This window comes from Trachinotus anak, unplaced genomic scaffold (genome assembly GCF_046630095.1).
Source record: "Trachinotus anak isolate AG129_WGS33_773 ecotype Australia unplaced genomic scaffold, CSIRO_AGI_Tana_v1 ptg000002l, whole genome shotgun sequence".
In the NCBI taxonomy this organism is placed as follows: Eukaryota; Metazoa; Chordata; class Actinopteri; order Carangiformes; family Carangidae; genus Trachinotus; species Trachinotus anak.
Genome location: NW_027273853.1, coordinates 2692733 through 2710561, shown reverse-complemented (window position 1 = coordinate 2710561; position 17829 = coordinate 2692733). Strand labels below are relative to the sequence as shown.

Here is a 17829-nt window from a genome sequence, read left to right as displayed (position 1 = left end):
CAAATATGTTTTTCCTTATCTTCTCGGACAGCTCTCTCCTTCTCTTCCTCCTGTCCATGTTCAGTTTGGTGCACACAATATCAAATAGCACAATGAGTAGGTTTCCCCATTTAAATAGGCTGAATGGGTGATTATAAGACTTAAGACACGTGTTAAACTAGCTGAGGACAATAGTAAGCAAGAATCGGTTCTTTTAAAGCTGCTGTGTTTTATTCTATGGTTAACTAAAGACATTCAGGTATGACCTTTTAATTTCAATATTTTCCAGGAAAAACAGAGCATTGTTTCACTGAGGTGTAACAGCACCAACACTTTCAGCCACATCAGCAGTTATGTGATCCACTGTTAATATAAAAATGCTTATTATAGCTACTTTATAATTTTACATAATTTTACATTTTACAGAATGAGACTTTGTCCCATATGTGATGGATGTAAAAATGTTTTCTGAAATACTTCAGTCGAAACAACAAGGCAAACAAAAATTCAGGAAACAGTAAGAGTAACTGTAAGTCATTAACCCCTTATGTCTATGGTGCTCCCTGCCCAAACAGAAAGTTACTTATTCATGGTGCGTATGACATACTATAGTTAATACCTGAGTCAACAAAACAGCCTCTAGACTGTCACATTGTGTTAAATCAATATGTGAGTCAGTCAAAAACAGTTTAGACAAAACGCACTGATGATGGTGTTGTTTTGCCACAGAATGTATTTGGATCATATTTCACATGTATCCAGTTTCCTTCAGCTATGTTCAGTGAACTGCAGCTTGCAGAGGGAATAGTGAGCGGCAGTGAAGGCAATAAATGTTAGTTAAACTGAAACAACATCTGTGGATAACTCCTGACATGAGTGTGGGTCAGTGAGGCTCCTGTGCTCAGCATCAGTTCATTTTACCCTCTGTCCACTGTGAGTAATTACATGGAGAAAAACGACATATAAACTAAAAGGCATGGCTGTACTCTTCCATCCATCTATTATCCATACTGCTTATCCGTACAGGGTCACTTGGGAGGCTGGAACCAATCCCAGCTGACATTGGGTGAGGGCGGGGTGCACCCTGGACAGGTCACCAGTCTATCACAGTGCTGACATATAGAGACAAACAACCACTCACACTCACATTCACACCTACGTGCAATCTAGAGTCTCCAGTTAATCATACCCGGAGGGAACCCACACAGACACGGGGAGAACATGCAAACTCCACACAGAAAGGCCCCAGAACCTTCTTGCTGAAGGTTGACAGTAACCAACCACTGCACCACTGTGCTGCCCAGCTGTACTCCTGCAAAAAGAAAAACAAAATAAATAGTAATAATTGTATTATTGTAATAAATGTTATTTTATTATCTATAACATAAGTTAGAGCAGAACTTATATCAGTAATTAAATGCTTTTTAGAAGGATAAATTCATGGCTGTTTTTCTTCTAAATAGTATTTAATATTATATCAATAACAATCAGATAAAACAACACCAGCTGTATCCTTAAATATAGATAGATTCTTGTGACCAGGCCATTTGTGGACCCTTTTTTTTGTCCTTTGTACCTTGATAACAGATACAACAACATGTCTGAGAATACCAGACCCAGCCAGTATTTCATGAAAACCAGACATGAGCAAAAGACTGGTTTCAGGTGTTATAGGAGGATGTTATGGTTGCTTGTGTGGCCCTAAAGTTTGACCCCAGAGTTCATCCGAAACTGCAAAGTCATTGTCTGGTACTCCATCAAGGGGAGACCATGCACTAAACACGGTTATCAGACAGTTGAGACAAACCACAACCGCTAACATTAACATAGCAAAAATTATATTATTTACTGCAATTCTCATTTATTGGTTTGACAATCATTTGGAGATTTAAGAGGCAAAAGTCTCTGGCATGTATCTCTAGACCTGAAGGGTAAATGTGAGTGAGGAAATTGGGTCAGTGACTCTGCCACCTACAACAGGACGGCCCCCACTGTCAGAACGAGAAGCATCAAGTCATGCCCAAAAAAGATAAAATAAAACAATGTTCAATACATGTAAAGCCCCATGTGGCTGCAAATGACAATGTTCACCATCTTCGCTTCTTCTTGTTAGCATGCCAACATTAGCCTATTAGCACAAAACACAACGTGCAGCTAATGCTGATGGGAATGTTATTAGTTTTACAGGTGTGGGGTGCTGAACATGAAAAAGAATAAGTGATTCTTTGGTTAACTGTTACTGCTGTGACAGGTCTATTGTAGAACCAGCTGTGCGCTGCTCCTGATGTGACAGGTTGTGCCTGTCACTCACTCTCAAGGTGGATAAAATTATAATGAGCGTCTTGAGGAGGAAGGAGATTCTCTATTTCGACATTAGCTACAGATTAATGTGAAACTGTCAGTTCCATATTATAAAATTTAAAAAGTCTGATTATCAAAATAATCTGGCGGGCCAGATATTATTGCTGGCGGGCCAGTTTTGGCCCGCGGGCCACCAGTTGCCGACCACTGACATAAAACAATACATGTTAAATAAGAGCAACGAGTTTGACCTCACTCTTGAATGTAAACAGACTGCAACAGTCATAAAAGGTGGTAATTTGTTTCAGCTTCACCTGTTCTAGCCTACTACTATTCAGTGCACAACCAGAAGCTGCGGCAAGCACATGAGGGAGGTAGGCCCACCTGTAGAGCTTACTCCTGGTTGAATACACGCTAAAAAGCGCCAACAGATTGCTTCAGCGGGCCAGATTCAACCCGCAGGCCACCACCTGACAATCACTGGTGTAGGTCATGTAGTTTACATTTCAAAAGTGGTGTTCATTAGTGGGATTCCCGTTGTTTTTTGGCTAAAATAATATGTCATCTAGTCATAAACAAACATTTTGGACAAAGTAAAATTCTGACCAGATGATGGTGCAAGGAAAAATGTAAGAGGATCATCAAAGTTCTCACAATTCATCTTCAGGGGAACATGAATGTCAGTACCAAATGTTGTGACAATTCATCCAGTAGTCACGGATTTCACTCTACACCCGCTGGTGGTGCCAGAGGAAAAGTCAGAAGAGCAACAAAACTGTTAAGATTCATTGTGTGGGAGCCATGAATGACTGTTACTAATTTCATGGCAAGCAGCCCAATAGCTGTTGAGATGTTTAATCAAAGAGCAAAAATGTCAACCTCATGGTGGCGCTATAGAAGAGGTCAGTGGATGACCAGTAGTCAGTAGGACTGGGAACCATAAATGGGAAAAAAGGTTTAGGGCAATTAATCTCCAGATTTTACCATGTGCAGTGGATTCAAATAAACTTCCCAGTCAAAGCCCCACTGGGTTTCCAGCTCTGACATCACTTAGTGATAGCACCAAACAAAACAGTTAGCATTACACTGTGCTACCTGCTCCAGCCCATGGACCCAACCTCAGGTATGGGCTGAAAGAACAACACAATGCCGTTTTCATTTTTGCACATAAAACAAGATCTGAATATTGTAAGATGGTGTATTGCAATACTGCAACACAAATTCACACAGGCTTTAAAAACAAAACAGAAAACAGGCAGTGTTACGTCAGTCATCCACTGCTCTTTAGCCGCATGGTGGGAACATTCAACATCACATGGATCTGATGTAATACTGATATGAGGAAAACTCAGTAAACAGTCACAGCTTGTACACCTGAGATGAAACAAATAAATAAATGCGTCCATGAATCGAATGAAAAACTCTAATACAGCGTTTGGACTGTTGGGATTCTGCTGTTACATACCTCAAAAAAATCTATGCATCACAAACTCAGTCGCTAATAATAAAATGTTCAATTTAAGCATGATGTTGTGATTTCTATCTTGTCTGTGCTTGATGATATATAAGCTGTATTGTCTAAAATGCTGTGAATGTTATCATATACATTCTGATTTTGGAGAGTTTTTTAATAAGGACTTATATAAGAACTCAATACACACACAGTTTACTCCATACTCTGCACTTTGTACCTTGCCATCTATCCAGCACTGCCTCGCCTTGCCAAGAGCCTGGGCCACTGTGTCCTCCACTGTTGATGATGGCACCTGTGCACAAACAAAATACCTGCCACATGAACAGTATGAACAAATCTGTTGAAAGAAAGATGCCTGAATAAAAGCAAATAACACTATTAGTAACCCTTTTGTTTTGAAGGGGGGCTTCATGACTAATGTGGGTTAACCACAAAACAATGTACTGTGGATACTCTGATGCACTTGTGACACTGTGTGACATAAACATGTGCACCAATGTGGAAAATAGCTCTGTTACGCCACCGAAAACTTATGGGTCCTAACAATGTACAGGGTTTTGGGTCAGGTTAGAGCCAGTTTATTATGTGAAGCTAGAGCTAGAGCTGGGTTTCAGTTTCTTTCTCTCTCTCTCTCTCCCTCTCTCTCTCTCTCCCTGTCTTTGGCTGTGTCAATGTCCATGTGTATCATGGTTTCCATTAGCCTAAACAAACTAATAGTCAGTAATGGATGAAACAAAGGAAAATATAGCTTAGACTCTGGCTTCTGTTATTTTGAAAAGCATTTTAAAGACTAACTGAGTAGCAGTTTTCTTCTGCCCTCTCTGGCTGAAACTTTCAAAACAGTTTCATGTTGTCAGAAGTTTACTGTGGAGCTGTAACTATACCCAACAAGAGCAATGCAAAAATTAAATAAACTATTGGTGGTGGTGAAACAGTTCAAGAAATTAACTTTTTTTTTTTTTTAAAGAAAAAAAAGAGTGAGATAGATCCCGTCTTTGGCTTCTCATTTTGTGAAGTTTAATTGGCAATTTCTAAAGTCAGTGTTTGATTGACACTGTGTCAGTGTATGAAAGTAAATCTCATGCAAACTTACATTTAACTTCAAAAGTCACACAGTATTGAACAACTATTGCATCCCAGCTGGGTTCATCACCTCTTAGTCTCCCCTGGAAACACTTCCACTGTGTTGTGAGTATTTGCAGTGCATGTGTCAGGAAATTGTTGAAGAAGTTTTCTGATAATCCTTGTGTTTTGTCTATTTGCCTGTATGTTCTTAAGTTACACAGGCTCTTAATACAATAACAATTAGTATACACGGTGTTGGAGAAACTATTTTGAAAGCATAGCTTTGCAAGCTACCACTTAACGTTGAAAGAAGTTGAACTACAGCAAAGCTACACAAGGGAGAACTCTAGCTTTGTCACCTAAAGCTACTTAGAAAAAGTAGTTCAAACTACTTTGTAAAAAAAAAAAGATCAAGATTAATAACATACAAGTGATACAAGATTACAAAATCAATACAAAGTTACATGTGAACAAAAACTGCCACACAATTGAGTTTCAATTGAATTCACCTTTGGTATTCTATACAAAAACAAGTATGGTCATGATGTTTCTTCCTCAGGCTGAGATTTAGGAGGTTTATCCTGGCTAACTACAAAAAAAAGTAATTTAACTATTTGAATCACTATGCAAATATGAATGTAGCTGAACTACCTTTTATGCTCTTTCAGAACTAGTTTGTAAGACATGCTGTCCACTTAAGTCTTAAAGTTGTTCTGGCCACACTTGAAGGCAGAGTGAAAAGAGAGGGAGACATGACATTTAAAAAGGTCAGCACAGTCTCTCTGAGGAGGCATTCTTAGTGTTGCACTCAGCTGTACACATAAAAAAAATCCAAAAATAGTTGGATTAACAAGTGAACAAGTGAATAAAAGAGAACTGGAGCAAGTCCAGTCCACAGCTGGCCGATCATAGTGTGAAGTGGGTGTGAATGTTGGGACTGTCAGTCAGTTACAGAGACGGTCGGACACATCAGGTCAGTGTCGATATTCTCAGATTTGACAGATGGTATGAACCCTCCTGTAGAACAGGCATCCAGATGGGAATGGGAACAATTTCATATATTGACATATATGTTTAGTCCTTTCTCAGAATGGGAAGGTAGACATTAATAAGAAAAACATATATAACCATATAGGATTTTTTATATGTAAGATGTTGAATAATAATACTTAATAAGCATAGCATATATGAATTAAATATACATACATACATGTTATACCTTATAAGAGTTCATCATATAGATATTTTAGTATATGTACATGTACAAATTTAACTATAGGTATTTCATATATGTTAAGACCTCATTAACTATGTGTTCAAAATCTTCATATATCCAGAGAATGTACATAATATATGTAATATTAATAATATATCCCCTGTAGGTGATATATATGGCAACATCACTCTTGATATAGGGACATATATGTCATGTATTACATTTCTGTATTTGAACACTCTAGGCTAACATTATGTGAGGTTACCCTAATGACTTCAGTGAAATGCAGGGTTCAGATCAGAATGTGCAGTTGAGTTTATTAACCTACTTGCACAGAACACATCATAATGAATTTGAAAAAACTGTACTCAAGGTTTCTTTAGTTCAGCCACTGGCTAAGAAATGTGTAAGCTTAATCACTCCCCACACCTCTGTCTGAACCTAACAGAAAACCACTAATATGTATGATTTGATGACTGAGCAGCCACATGCGAAGTTTCACATCCAGTCAAATCCTCAACTTGTTCTATGTTGAACTTTATGTCCAGGATGTATCATTCAAGGGCACATTTCCTAATCAATTCTCAGGTCAAAAGCCACTAACCGGTGTCCTCATTTTGCCTCAACCACAGAGACTGGCTCTATCTACTATCCCCTCCAATAACACTGTGTAAATACACATAAGCAAACAGAGGGGGTACTGTTGATCTCAGAGCTGACCCTTCGTGATTTGTCGCTCACATCTATACCAGTTTTTTGTTTTTTGTTTTTTTGCACACATCACTCAATTGACCATCATGAGGACAGCAGGTGCTGTGTCGTGCCATTGGACAGCTCGCCAGTCAGAGCTGACGTCTGCTGAGCTGATTGACTGACTCAGGAGAAAGGCACGTAACTGGCCAAAGAAAGCAGACGTGACTCCCAGAGGGTAGTCCATGGAGAATAAGTCCATGTCTGAATGAGTGCGTTAACATGCAGACTAGCATCCTGGTTATGTTTTGTGCATGTACGCAGCTTATCCCGGTATCAGAAACCTGGATATACTACCTGAAGTACTCCATAGAAACCAGGATACTGTGACATGTAAACACCATGTCCAGGTTTCTGAACCATCTCATAGCACCTGAAATGGTGAGAAATCAGGACACACCTGCAGGCACACGATCAGAAACCTGGATACCGTTCTGATCATGTGTACAGGGAGATGAATGACCAGGTTTTTCATGTTCAGTGTAAACACAAAAACTGGAAAAAGCTCAAAATCTGGATACCATGTAAACATACTCACTAACATCAGCTGAAAAGGTAACAGGCAAGTGGATACATGTTAGTCCATGCTTGTGCTTTATACACACAGATTGGTTTTTAATTTTGAGTTTTATGTGCCTAAAATACTTTTACTAAAACCAGGCTCTGTTTTCTATCAGTCTCTGAGCAGCTGCACTGATTTTGGTGCTTTAAAGAACATTTAATTCTATAGCACAATGCACAAATGGTTCTAGATCTAGAACTGAGTTGTTCTCAAGTTGCTCAAGTCATTTAAGAGAAGTCACCAGACAGTCACCAATTTTCTCATACTTTTTGTCTCTCTTGTTAACAAGCGGTCCAGACCTGTCATACAAGTCATTTACATAGAGTCTGCTTTTTTCCACATGACAAAAAACACTTAAAATAACCTGAATGAATATGGAATAATCCTGAAATCAACTAAAATGGAATATATAACTACGATGAACTTTTGGCACAGCAACGTCTACATTTCAGTGTTAAAATAATTATCTCACTGCACTCAGTGAGTCTCAGTGACTGTCATGGACAGACAGCTTTGCCTCATAATGATCATAATCTTTAGCATCTCACCTCAAGTCAAAATATTCCCCCTTTATTTCTGACACAGTGCAGTGCTGCTCTCATCACATGTCATTAGCAGCCTTGTTATTAAGGTTTTCAAATAGTTTCTGGTGTTAGCTGTATTCAAGCATATTGGTGTTTTGTGCAAAATGCTAATATCAGGGTGCTATCATACTAACATGCTAAATGGTGTCCCTCAGGGTTCCATCCTGGGGCCAATTCTATTCAGCCTATAAATGCTCCCTCTGGGATACATCATTAGAAAGTACAACATCTCCTGTCACTTCTATACTGATGACTCACAGCTGTGCCTTCTACTAAAATCCAGGGATTCCTTCCAACCTCTCCTGGACTGTTTTGAGTTATCTCAGCTGCAATCATTTTATGTATGTGATTGGACAACATGAATGACGTCATGTTGCTTTGCAGGAAAAGTTGAAACAGGTTCAACTTTTCAGCCTGCACACTCTGTGTTTGCGTCCCTCCTATGCTGCTGGACTGACCACATTTGAATACATGAGAGGGGGGGGTATGAATGACCACAGCAAATTTCACATCAGTCAATCTAATAGTCATCAAGACAGTCAAAAGCACAAAGCTAGAGGAAAAGTCAGGCAATGGCAAGTGGATCATCATCTGGGAACCATGACCATCTGTACAAAATATCTCACTGGCTAAGTCAAACCTTTTTTCCAGGATTTGACAGTTAGGATTCATCCTCTGGTGACCATGTGTTGCTGGACTGACTGACTTATTAAAAAAAAACATGACAAGGATTTGTTAAGAACCCCACTGGGTTATTTACTCTGGTTGTCAACAAATCTACACTGACAAACCATTTTCTCTGGTTACAAAACAGTCAAACATCAAGAGACACCTGCTACATTATCAAAATGATATTCAGAACTGTACGACATTTACAACAAGCATTTTTTTTCAGTTATGCAGTCACCACCCCTCAGAATCAGAAGTTATCTATGTCTCAAGTAATCTATGTCCTTTAAAACGTATTTAATAACAGTCTTCTAAAATTGTAAACAGACTCTTTTAAGCTGAATTTAGCAGGGTTCTGGGTACAACAATCTCCACAATAAGCTAAGTCACTCGTGTTTGATATAACATGGCCTTGTAAAATTGGCTGTTTGGTGTGGAGCATTTAGCTTACAGTGGTTTTATCTGAACTGTTTCAGTGAAAACAGGTCCCTGCTGTAGCTGGATATAAGGCTGATTATGTAAGGTGCAGCAAGGCTGTGGGCCCTAAAATTAAAACCATGAGCTAAAAGGTGCTAAAACGAGGGGAACTGCATAGTTGGGTAATTCTCTGTGGGTTTAGGGGACCTTCCGAGTGACCCCTCTCATCATTAAAATTCTTATTATAACAACTCTTATAACTTATTAAATTATCATATCAGAGTCTTCATTTCTTAACATAATTTTAACTTTGTCTGTCTGCAAGTGTAGCAGTCCCTTCAGACTTGATGTCGGCTCCTAAAACCTGAATCTAGCAACACAAAATGTTACACTGATAAATCAGCTAATATTAGCTTATTGTAGATGTATTGACATCTGTGCAGATGTTGGCCAATAAGTACCAATAAATTACAGTACAGAAATATGAACAAGGTTTGAGGTAATTTAGAAGACAGTCTCACCATTACACAGTTAGTCCACCAGAGCAGTAACAAGTTGATTTTTACAATGTAACATGTTCAATTTCATACAAATCACAATTTAAATAAAAAAGCTAAATAAATAGATCGTATGAGATTGTTTATGATAAAACAGTGCACACTTGGCCAATATATTGTTTAAAACGCCCAAGCTTCTCAAGCTTCCACTATCACTTGGGCAATATGGTCCATATGTTCAATCGTTCTCATATGTGATTCAGGATCCTTGTGCTCTCATACTCTAACAATAATCTTTTCTTTTTAATGCGAGGATTGTAGTCAGGGTCGCAGCTAAGCAAGTCCTCACTGTCACTGCTTGAAGAATGACTGGAGTAAAGAGTGTTCACATCAAAAGAAGAAGAATCCAAATCTTCCTCCACCTTCTCTCTTTCCACATCATTGCTGCCTCGCAAAACAGGTTCTGTGTGTCTGGCTGAGGATCTCCCCTCAGTCACTCGGTAACACTCCTGAGCGCTCAGCCTGCTAAGACTTACATAGGGCTGTAGCAGTGTGGACTGCAGCAGCACAGCCTGACTCTGTAGTGATAACCTCAGCTGGGCTCTGCAGACTCTGCGGCTCTCAGACCTGTCAGCCAGACGATCGGAGTTGGAGGTAGAGGAGACGACTATGGATTGAAAAGGGCTGGTGTTGTCTGTCTGAGGGTGAGGTTTGATTGAGTTCTGAGGGACAAGTTGTCGAGATGACTTGGTAGACAATAGGATTTTATTAGCAGTACAGGCTGAGGTAGTTGGGGCCTTTTCAAACTGTTCAGCTGAAAGGTTTTGACTGAATCCGTCCAGAGTCTGTGAATGTCTGGTGGTAGTGCAAGCCCGTCTGAGCTTTCTTAAAGGTCTGGAAAAAGACTGTAGAGTTTGTGTTTCACAGCTGAAAGAGGTAGATGCATCATGAGATGCAGGAGGTGTTTGCAACTTGGATGCTGTGTTTGGGGGATTTGTTGGGGCCACATTTTCTAACTGATCAACTGTAGAGTCTTTGTTTCTGGAGGTATGGCAATGAAGAGAGGTTAGTACCCCAGAATTGGAAGCTGCCTGCTTGTTACTAGACATGATGAAGTGGTTTGGAGATGCTTGATTGGGGTTAAAGGCTGGGTATCTCCGTCTGACGGAGGCAATGTCGATCAGTCGGACCACCGGGGATAACAAAGCAGGCAGACGAGTGTCTCCGGAGGACGGCTGAAGTAGAGATTCTATTGGAGAGGTATCGCTTGCCAATCCAGAACTCCGCTCGTCTTTGGGGTTTGCTTGTTCAGATTGTTGGACTGCTATCTGAGGATGGGTAGTGGTCTGTGAAGGTGGATATTGTTGGTCAGGGGGACATGGGATGAGGTCAGAGGGGGTGAGGTCCTGTGATGAAGAGGTGGATGAGGATGACTGGAAAAGTGTGGGAGATGAAGAAACATTGGCCTGAAGCAGCAGCTCTTCTGAACACTCATCAGGACACTCCTGCAGGATGCTCTTCACCCATCGGTGGTGTTTGGAACAGAAATGAGGAGAGGAGGCAGCTTCTCGAACACATTCCCTGCTTCTCTGACTGGTTTCCTGCCTTTCTTTGTCACTGCTCTCCTCCTCCACCCTCTTAATTACCTCACCATCTTCCTTTGTTTGTTGATATCTCCTAACATCTGAATGATTGTCATTCTCCAACAAAAAGGGGCTATCCTTGGACACTTCATGGGTAGCCTCCTCTCCTACCTTAAAAACCTCCAGGGGAGTTTTGCTTTGCAATGACTTGATAAGAACCTTTGTGGAGCTGCCATATGAAGCAGACTTTGAGAGTTGAGAGCTTTGCATATCATTCTCTCCATGTTCTGATGACTGAGAAACCCTGGCTGGACAACAGGAGGGAACATCTAAAAGAATGGAAAGGCATTGTATTGTGATTAACAAATGTCTAAAACATTTGGACTTAACATTTTGCTGCCGTACGTGCAAAGACCATAACACAGAAAAAACACATAGTACAAGCACAATTAGATCTTATTTTGTTCCATGTTAAAGGAGAACTCCGCCAATTTTACACATCAAATTATTTACACGTCTTGGATTGGTACAACTGCATAAGGTGTCAGATAAAACTGCCTCTAGTAATGTCACTTGAGTCAGCACAGGTTGGGGGTACAGACTACAATTTTGAAAATGACAAAAAGGAGTGTGAAGTGTTTCTGCTTGAGCAGACTGAGGTCACACTAGCCGCTACTGGTGTAAAGCATCTGGATCTTCGACCAGTTCTGACCAGGAGGAAAAATGCATGGAATAAAAAAAAATAAAAATTTATCTGGTCCTACCACATATATTCTGATCTTTTTATAACTGTCCATAATGAGACAATAATGTAGTAACAATGCTAAACTTTTAATGTAACAAAAAGCCCCTGACTGAGATTAAAAATAATTATTTTATGGCCATTATTAATTAGGCTGTATAATATATACACACACACACAAAAAAAAGGTTATGTGCCTTTTTATATAGTGTATGTAAACTTCTGGTTTCAACTGTATATATAAAACTATTTATTCTATTGTGTTTGTAAATGTTTTATTGTTTTTTTTCTATTTTATTTTTATTGTCTTTTCTCTATTTTATTGGTTGTTATCATATTACTTTGATCATTTCTATTTCTCATGCACATTAAGATGAGGTAAAAAACACTAGGGTAAAAATATCAGTATCTTAAATGGCCTTTTCAGACCTGACATATTTAACACTGATTCATCTATTTATAACATATCAATTATGTTAAATATTTGTTATGCCTTCATTCAGGCATGACAAGCCAGTTATAGGAGGAGTCAAATTAAAACTAAAATTAACTGCTCCTTTAACAACCGTCCACCATGTCAGCTGAAAATGGCGATGGATACGTCACTAGTTACTGAGAGCTACACAAAAGTTGTAAGGCCCCATCCTGAACAGAAAACAGCTAAAAGAAACAGATGTTCAGAAACAGAACAGATAATCCAGTCTGTGATTCAGCTGTGGCTGCATCACTGAAGAAGTTACATTCGGTCAGTAGTTGTTTATTTCATTGTCAATACATTTTTAATTTCTACTGTGAACACAAGGAATGCTCCAACACGCACCGCTCGATATCCCCGAATACATTTTCCCATCAACGTCCTCAATTTATGAGAGCGTTATGCTGTTTAGTTTATAAAGCCCAGCAGTGCAAGAGCATAAAATAACAAGATGTGATGCTGGTTCTCTAAATTCAGTCCTATTCGCTCAGCATGCAGCTTGCATGAAAGAATATTAAAATACACAGAGGACGTACAGTGGAAGGGGATGCCATACCTTGTCCATTTCCTGCATACATCAAGACACTTGATGCATGCATGGAATTACCTTCACTGAGTTCATCATTTTCTATATAATATATTTCTTACCACAGTGCAGCAGTTTCCTTAGAGTTGTAGCTATGGTGGTGGAGTCAGAAGTAATAACTTCCAACAGCAGCTTCTCCTCGTCAGTAACAGGACTTCCTTTCTTCAGTATCTAAAGTGCACACATTCATACGTGAAAATTCCCATCATGACCAGAGGTAATTCAAGCGTTGTCTATTTTATGGTTCTTTCTTTTATGGACTGACTGAAAGGTACCCTGAGGAGTTTTTCACCACTAGTGGCGCTATCGAGCAAATATCGTAATGACCAGGCCTCAATTAGTGTTAATTTTGTGAACAAAAATTTTGACAACATATATTTGCCAACAAACTTTTTTCCTTATAACAAAGATCGGACACAAAATGATGTCATTACCAAAAACTGCGATGAAATCTAAGTAATTGTTAATGAAAAACAGACAATGATTGAGTTTAAAACTAAAAAACTTCAACAAATTATCTCTATATTATAAAAAAAGAGGAGATGACTATCTCAGGACTAAACCCAGGAGTAAATCTAAAAATAGCTGACATAATTCAAGAATACACACTATGTGTTTGGCAGAAAACACTAGTTGTAACTTTCATCTAAAAGAAACTCTCCACAGTAACTTTAAGCATTTAATTATGGAGATGAATACATCCTTCCTATTTACAGTGTACTTCATCCACATGAGAACGTACATTTTAAGCACCTGCAGTTATTCTCTTTCCAAATGGGACCAAACTGCAAACACAGATTAAAGCACACACCTTATCAATGAAAGTATCTCCTGGTAACACGGCCTCCAGCTCATGTAGATAGTGTAGCAGCCTGTCCTCCACTTTCTGGGCATAATGTTCACCGTACTGCGTCTCCATCTGTTTCTGAAAATCACACAGCATCCGTCATCTCATGTGGATATGTACATCACAGTTTAGACACTTCAGGTTTAACTATACATTTTGAAAGCTACAAATGCATCAAGGTGCAGTGTTATGAAAAAAAAACTTTGTTGTGCACAATTTAGCGTGACTAATTCGTTTCTAGCCAGATGGTAAATGAAACAGTGGTGGAATGTGTTTTCATAGAAACCAGTTGTTTTGGTCCACAATGTTACTCATCATTTGTCTGTTTACTGTTTTACATACCGAACTTTAATACCCGAGTTCCAGAGATTTCTGGGAAACTGTGCTCTGCCAAATTGCATCCCACCACCCCACAAACAAGACTTCTCTATCTTCAAATATAGACCTGTTAGTGCTCCCTGCTGGACAGAGAAGGACTCACAGTCTGCAGTATCATGAGAAAACCATTCTCTCAAATCATTCTCTCATAACCCCAGTTCACACCAACCACAGCAGGGGAAGCACTATCGATGTGCATGCAAACAAACAATATTAAGGATTTGGGCTCATTCAGGTTTTATTCAAGTTTGAAGAAAAATGGTCTGAAAATATTTTGTTGAGACCAAAATGAAGGATTAAGTTCCACTGTTCCACTGTATATTAAATCTAAGTTGAGAGCTGCTGTACTTCCTCTGGCCACTGAGTTGGCAAAGCAAAAAACATTCAGTAGAATAACAGGATGTGTGATGTGTGTGATTTTCGATAATAACATTTTGATTTATGAATATCAGTCGAACACGGCATGGTTCAGCTAAACAATCCGAATGTAGACAAGATCAGAAATCTGAATGGTTAGAAAAGGAGCCTAGACAAACGGTTTAATTATTATTTATCATTATATTTGTCAGGGATGTATAACTTCTGTTGTAGACGAATGTCTGAAATTCTGATTTTGAGAAATATGAAAAGTAATCATAATAGTTTTCTTTCTTTATTCTTTATTTTTTAGTTTTCTTATTTTTTGTTGTATTGTATGAAAATGTATGGAGACTCTGGACTTACTTGAGGTCATTTTTGGTATCTTGTAAGTCCATTGTGTAGTTGTAAGCATGCAGCATGAGACAATAATAAAAACTTAATTTGATCATTTACACAGCTGAAAGAAAATCTCAGTTGTGTAAATAAAATGTAGTCATCATTTCAATACTATTACTGAGTTTAATCTGAGGTCTATTTAAGGCTAAATGCACTTTCAACCTGCTCTTGTTTGGACGTGCAGTGGAGGATGATGCATCTGGACTCAGCACACCCCCATACCACGATTTTATCAATGGACTTCATATCTGCTTTTTACACTGTAAATATACAAACATCAATCAACAGACCTGTAGAGCTTCAGGTCAATCAAACTCTGGTTTATAGATCAGTAGAAGTTCAATAATAAGGAAAGCCACTGTCATTACACGGCACCCCTCCCACCTCCCCCACCAGCTCTTCCAGCTGCCTCTTTAACATACCACAGGTCAAGAACACCTTTAAAATGTCCTTCTTCCCCACAGCTATCAAATAAATCACACCTACAACTTGTCTATTCATGGTACTGATGTTAGCATTCATTCAAAACGTATTTTTACTGTGATGTTTTTACTGTTTTACTGTTTCTACCTTAATATAATCTTCAAGTTTGTCCTTGTCCATAGCGAGAGCTTGTGCCAGAGTCTTAAAGTCCACATTGTTCTTCCTCATGAGGAACGTCTCATGTTGGCTCTGTGCAAGAAAAAGACATAAAAAACAGGATCACTGCTGCATCTATTCATTTTGGTAGGATTTTAACATGGGCATGGCAAGGTGACCCCATAATTAACTGGACAATGCTGTAAAGGACATGTTTCTTACCTAGTTGATAAATTAATCAATAAATGTAGTATTTCATTCATCTGACATACAAGATTCTAGCTAAATAAAAAAATATCCAGACAGATATCACTAGATTTTGTCCTCAAAAATTCACTCCATTTAAATAAGTCGAGGGCTGCTTCTGCAGGGGCTTTGCCACAATACAGTTGTAACTTTCAATATTAATAAATTATCACTTCAAGAAGTTGACATGGCTAATGTTAGCTAACAGCTACCTGCTTTTACGTCTAGCAGCAGACATGAGGCAACATTAGCATTCATTCGGATTTGGATTTCTGTGCACCTGATAAATATAAGTGTAAGACTAACTCTCCTTTTAGCTCCATTTTTGGTGTCAACCTGTATTCACCTGCTAGTTGCTTATCTTACATCTACAGCATAGTGGACAGTGGGTTTCTCAGAGTTTTTTTTTACTGAGAATAAATCATTAGAGTCAGGTTACAGACTAGAAAACCAAACAAATGAGCTAAAAGATGCTGAAATGCTTTGCAGAGTTGAGGGAAACTGCAAAATCAGGTGTCACTACAAGATGCCCCTTCCACATTAAAAGTCAACATTATTTCCATTCTTAATATTAAAACAGTGATTAGTACAACTTTATGTGAAACGGATGCTCCTGACTTCTACACAAGTCTAAAATCAGCAGAGTAAGAGCGTGTTCAGTTGTTTCAAAGACAGAACTTTGGACAGTTCCAATACTGGACACTTACACATTGATCTTGGTATTGAGGTAGTTTACTTGGGAAGAACTGGGTGATTTTAAACAGAGTGTCAACCATTCCTCTGCCCTCCCTGAGCATCCACATAATGACCTGGACAGAGAAACAATAACCGAGAGAGAGAGGAGTATATAAATACAGGGCATATAAATACTGCTCCTAGAACATGTAAGGCGCACCAATTGATGATATGATTTTTCATGCTTGTTGAATAAGTCAATGTTACCACCACTCATTTCCATACCATGGTTTTCAGGCCAAACATGATCTTCATGTGTTTGATGGGAGCTACCAGTCTGGGCAGAAGTCTGTAAGTGGCTTCCAGAAAGCCCATCACTCTTTCAAAGAGCTCCATGTCCCTGTTCTTCACGATGGAATACACCTGGGCAGAGGCAACACGCAGCCTCCATGAATCTTCAATGCTGAGAGGCTGGGAGTCCACATCTGGCCAATCGGAAGGGTCCACAACTGAGAGGAACAAAACATCAAGCACATCATCACATTGTCCTCTGATGTTAGTTTCATTACCACTGTCAGTTCTCCTGTGTTTTACAGTGATTCTTTAATCTGGAACATATTCTCACACACAGGTCTTTCAACTGATATAAACATATTCAAAATTAAAGCTGAGACTCAGTTCTTTAATGTGGTTGTAGAATTAAAAACACGATTAGAAGTTAAAGTGAAACAATGGTTTTCACAACGAAGATGTTAACACTGAACAGCCTCTGACACCACTCACTTATCAGATCTATAATTACATGGGCTCCTCTTTACTTACACACACCACGCCTATGTTGATGCATTCATACTCAGCACATACACAATACACATGCAGTAGACACATGCACACACATGTAACGCAGTCTCTTTTATCTGCCCTGCAGTTGATGCTGATCCTGTTTTACCACTGTTGTTTGTTTTAAGTTAGATTTCAAAGCCTAACAAATAAGCTTCAGCTGGACGTCCTGCTCAATGCATTTTTTACATTGTTCATCTGTATGTAACAATATTTTTCAGTAAGGTCCCTGCTGAACAAACAAACAAACAAACAACGTTATTGCAATGTAAAGTCTTGCCACGCCAACTGAATAACACTTTCAGTAAATAAAAATAACTGAAAACCAACCTTCTTGGATATCCATCATCTTGTGAGCCCAGACATACTCTATGATCCACACTGGTAACTTTTTGAAGCTCAGCAGACATTTACTTTCAGCCTGTTGCTCTCTTCCCTCCATCGCACTGACAGCACAGCACCGGGCACCAGCCGCTCGGATCCCTGCCCGGGCCGCTGGACATGTACCGGCAAGTTCAGAGTGTCAAGTGCTCATCACCCAAGTTCTAAAACTGTTTTTAGAAAAGTTACAAATTACTTCCGTGTCAAACTCACCGGTCGTCATCTAA

The 17829-nt window shown here is 39.1% G+C and overlaps 1 protein-coding gene across 2 annotated transcripts; it reads right to left on the bottom strand.

Annotated features, from left to right (window-relative positions):
* Positions 1-270: 270 nt before the first annotated feature.
* On the bottom strand, positions 271-17770 carry LOC139628398 (uncharacterized). Of its 2 annotated transcripts, XM_071490047.1 has the most exons (8): positions 17552-17770; positions 16667-16890; positions 16414-16515; positions 15452-15553; positions 13712-13825; positions 12963-13071; positions 3972-4046; positions 271-1291 (listed from the first exon to the last, which is right to left on the bottom strand). In XM_071490047.1, the coding sequence occupies exons 1-8, from the start codon at positions 17661-17663 to the stop codon at positions 1146-1148; spliced, it is 984 nt and encodes a 327-aa protein (XP_071346148.1). In that variant the 5' UTR covers positions 17664-17770; the 3' UTR covers positions 271-1145. The 2 variants fall into 2 exon arrangements, with proteins under 2 accessions (XP_071346148.1, XP_071346139.1); XM_071490038.1 differs by lacking the exons at positions 271-1291; positions 3972-4046 and adding an exon at positions 9506-11426 and having other exon boundaries at positions 17552-17765.
* Positions 17771-17829: the final 59 nt, after the last annotated feature.